This window comes from Triticum urartu, chromosome 7A, assembly GCF_056163025.1.
Source record: "Triticum urartu cultivar PI428250 chromosome 7A, HENAU_Tu73, whole genome shotgun sequence".
In the NCBI taxonomy this organism is placed as follows: Eukaryota; Viridiplantae; Streptophyta; class Magnoliopsida; order Poales; family Poaceae; genus Triticum; species Triticum urartu.
This window is the reverse complement of record NC_141879.1, coordinates 633523117-633525547: the sequence shown is the minus strand read 5'-3', so window position 1 is coordinate 633525547 and position 2431 is coordinate 633523117. Positions and strand designations below refer to the sequence as shown.

Sequence of the window (2431 nt, the reverse complement as noted above, 5' to 3'; positions counted from 1 at the left end):
ATGATCAGAAATATGGTTACCTCGATTCTGAAATACTCAGAATGCATGCAGAGCCGTGACAGCCACAGCCACATTGTTGCTTCCATGCCATAGGACATCAAAACTCAAAATTGAGAAATGATGCTGCAGAGCTGCACTGGACTGGAACGTCTGGGCAACACTACAGGTATCTTGGTGGAACTAGAAGTGAGATTACCATGAAAAGTGAACGGCATCGCTTATTTATTTAACACAACACTCTTTTAAGCTGCCTACCGGAACAAAAAGCACAAACTAAGATGACATATTGCATTCTTCCGAAGCACCTTCCGTTCAAAAAAAAAAACCCACTAACAACATATGAACATTATGATCCACGCACAGCTTGCTAATGTTCTGATAACAACATTTTCTACTTGAAACGTGCCACGGGGAAAAAGTTTTTCTTTTTCAAACTATGAGCAGTATAGAAAAATGATTTCAAGCATTATACCATTAGCATAATTTGACATATTATAACATTAGCAGATGGTCATGTCTTCTACATCATCACCATCCCTCAAACACTACGCCGAATACATGGAGGTAGGAGTTCTCCAAAATCATTGGTATGCAGAAACCAATACAGACAACGGAAGGTTTGGTACAATTTTGGATAACGAATCACCCAAGTTCGCTTAATAGTGAACCACCATTGCTCAAACTATAAAAACATGCATACATCAGCCAGAAAAAACAACAGCCCACTTCAAACAAACATACCATAACACAAAGAACTAATGCCTGTCGAATATCCACTTCTTATAAAGCGTGCAATGACTGTAACTCTGCATACAACGGCACGTATGTCAGATATGCCGGCCAGCCATCTTCAATATTGGAGATCACTTTGACTTGCTGAAGATCCATATTATAGCACATGAATGTGGTACCCCACCCAGCAGTGAAGAATATCGTGTTGCATTCCGGATCCATCGCAATCCAATCAAAATCCATCGCAATCCAATCAAAACCACCCTCAAGGTAGGCATCTATCCCTCCAAATATGTATGAAGCTTCGGCGCTGTGCTTCAATATCCATTCTCTGCTTTGATAGTTGTCCAGAATATAAACTACCAATCTAGTGACACCATCTCCACCTCTCTGAAAATTGGCATAATGCAACCGGCCCTGCGACCGCTGAATAAAACCGTCAACCAAACCGCCAGGGGCACCGAAGCTCATCCATGTTTCCCCCTGTGTGTCAACCACAGCTAGATGATGATGGGAGAACCAACGAGCATTGGCCTGAAAATGCAGATAGCCATTAAGGAAAACAAATGCTGACCCAGGATCAGCGGGCCTAATTAGTTCGTTCCATCTCTCTTCCTTATAAACCCATCCTCCGGTTTCAGAAGAATACACTGCCACCCCAGCGGTGTCAGGGTCCCAGGGACACGCTGACTCCTGCTCCGCGACCAACTCAAACACATGGAAATGCGGCGACAGGGCTGGGTCAAAGCACAAACGTGCGGCGGCCACCTCGCTGGCGGCCTTGCCGGAGCTCGGCAACACGACCCACTTCTCCGTGGCGGGATTGCACACGACGTAACGGAACTCGTCACCCTCGTCGGAGGCGTCGTAACAGCGGCAAAGGAAGAGGCCGTCGGAGCAGTCCAATAGATGGATGTGCCGGTGGTTGGGCAGGAAGGAGCAAGACGCGTCGATCGGAGGGCGGCGTCTCCCCGGGAAACTGGTGAAGTGGAAAGGTGGTTTCAGAAACGACTCGTAGTTGCTGCCGTAGAAGAAGCCGGCCGGGGTTTGGGGGAGCCTTTTGCGGTGGTCGGGGTGGTCGATGAGGGCCAGCCAGTGGCTGGAGACGCACCTGAAGCGGAGGAGCGACTTGGCGGGGACGCGCGAGAGGATCTCGATGAGGAGATCGTCGGCGAGTCTGTCGATCGCCGTCCCGCTCTGCTTCGTGTACCGGGCATGAGGAGAAGCGCGACCTTCCTCCCCCGGGTGAGAGCTCTCTGCGGGGACGGACATGGAGGCGGGAGGCGGGAGGCGGCAGGATACGGCGGCGACGCCGTCGAGCTAGAGGGACGGAGAATGAAACCTACGTCTGAGGTCCCATCCCAGTCGATGGGAGTAAGGCCGAGGCTTAACAGATTGGGCCGTCCAGCGCCAGTACATGGGCTCAGCCGTGTCACAACTAAACTGAATTGGAAGAATAGGACCTACATATACAAACACAAGACATTTTGTTTCTAAAAAAAATAAGACATTAACATTTTGATTTCTGAAGGAAATGGTGAAGGCGAGTTGTTTGGGAGATTCTACTGCACGACGATTTTGACTTAATTAAGTAGATCAAAGATCAACTATCAGAAAATATCGGATCGAGCTTTCACATACAAATGGCACTGCCGAAGGAAAGAGGGTATGTCACAACCCTAGAAATTGTTTGTAAATA

The 2431-nt window shown here is 48.3% G+C and overlaps 1 protein-coding gene across 1 annotated transcript; it reads right to left on the bottom strand.

The window, feature by feature from the left end:
• Positions 1-563: 563 nt before the first annotated feature.
• On the bottom strand, positions 564-2051 carry LOC125519194 (F-box protein At5g07610-like). The gene has a single exon (XM_048684071.2). The coding sequence runs from the start codon at positions 2002-2004 to the stop codon at positions 781-783; it is 1224 nt and encodes a 407-aa protein (XP_048540028.1). The 5' UTR covers positions 2005-2051; the 3' UTR covers positions 564-780.
• Between the last annotated feature and the right edge of the window lie 380 nt (positions 2052-2431).